The 754-nt window shown below is 69.9% G+C and overlaps 1 protein-coding gene across 1 annotated transcript in view; it reads right to left on the reverse strand.

Annotated features, from left to right (window-relative positions):
* Nucleotides 1-69: 69 nt before the first annotated feature.
* LOC113942494 overlaps nucleotides 70-754 on the reverse strand; it is a gene marked incomplete at its 5' end in the record, with an annotated part of 994 nt that continues 309 nt past the window's right edge. The window contains 2 exons of the mRNA XM_027633614.1: nucleotides 70-449; nucleotides 509-720. Coding sequence (XP_027489415.1) covers nucleotides 336-449; nucleotides 509-720 — 326 coding nt within the window. The remainder of the gene's footprint in view (nucleotides 450-508; nucleotides 721-754) is intronic.

The raw sequence follows: 754 nt of genomic DNA on the forward strand, positions 1-754 counted from the left end.
TCCCCGCCTGGGGGGATCCCCCCGCCCCCCCGGGGGTCCCCGTGCCCCCCCCGCGGGGACTCACCCCCACCACGACGCTGTCGTCGCCCTGGAAGACGGGCAGGAACTTGTCCCCCCGCAGGATCTCGGCCTGGTTGAGGGGCCGGAACCGGCACAGGACCTTGATGCTGCACTCGGAGCTGGGCTCGGCCATGGCGGGGGGCGCGGGGGGGCGGCCAAGGGGGCGGTGGCTGCTGCTGGGGGGCTGCGGGGGGTCACCCGGGGCGTGGGGGGGTCACCCGAGGGGGTTGCTCACAACCCAGGAGTCAGGCGGTGCCCGCGGTGCAGGAGGATGCTCAGCGGTGCAGGGGGTACCAGGGATGCAGGATGGCACCCGAGGACTCCGGATGCTGCTCAGTGGTGCAGGATGGCACCCAGGGATGCAGGACTCTGGTCACGGATGCAGGATGCTGCCCGGGGTGCCCGGTGGTACCCAAGGACTCAGGACGAAGCTCAGTGGTGCAGGGCGGTACCCGAGGATGCCGGGTGGTGCCCAGGGACGCAGGGTGGTACCCAAGGATTCAAGATGCTGCTCAGTGGCGCAGGGTGGTACCAGGGATGCAGGATGCTGCTCAGGGATGCGGATGCTGCCCGGGATGGCAGATGGTACCCAAGAACGCAGGATGTTGCTCAGCGGTGCAGGGTGGTACCCAGGACGCAGGATGCTGTCAGGGATGCAGGGTGGTACCCAGGACGCAGGATGGCACCCCGGGAT

Source organism: Corapipo altera, unplaced genomic scaffold (assembly GCF_003945725.1).
Source record: "Corapipo altera isolate COAL_440 unplaced genomic scaffold, ASM394572v1 57633, whole genome shotgun sequence".
Classification (NCBI taxonomy): domain Eukaryota; kingdom Metazoa; phylum Chordata; class Aves; order Passeriformes; family Pipridae; genus Corapipo; species Corapipo altera.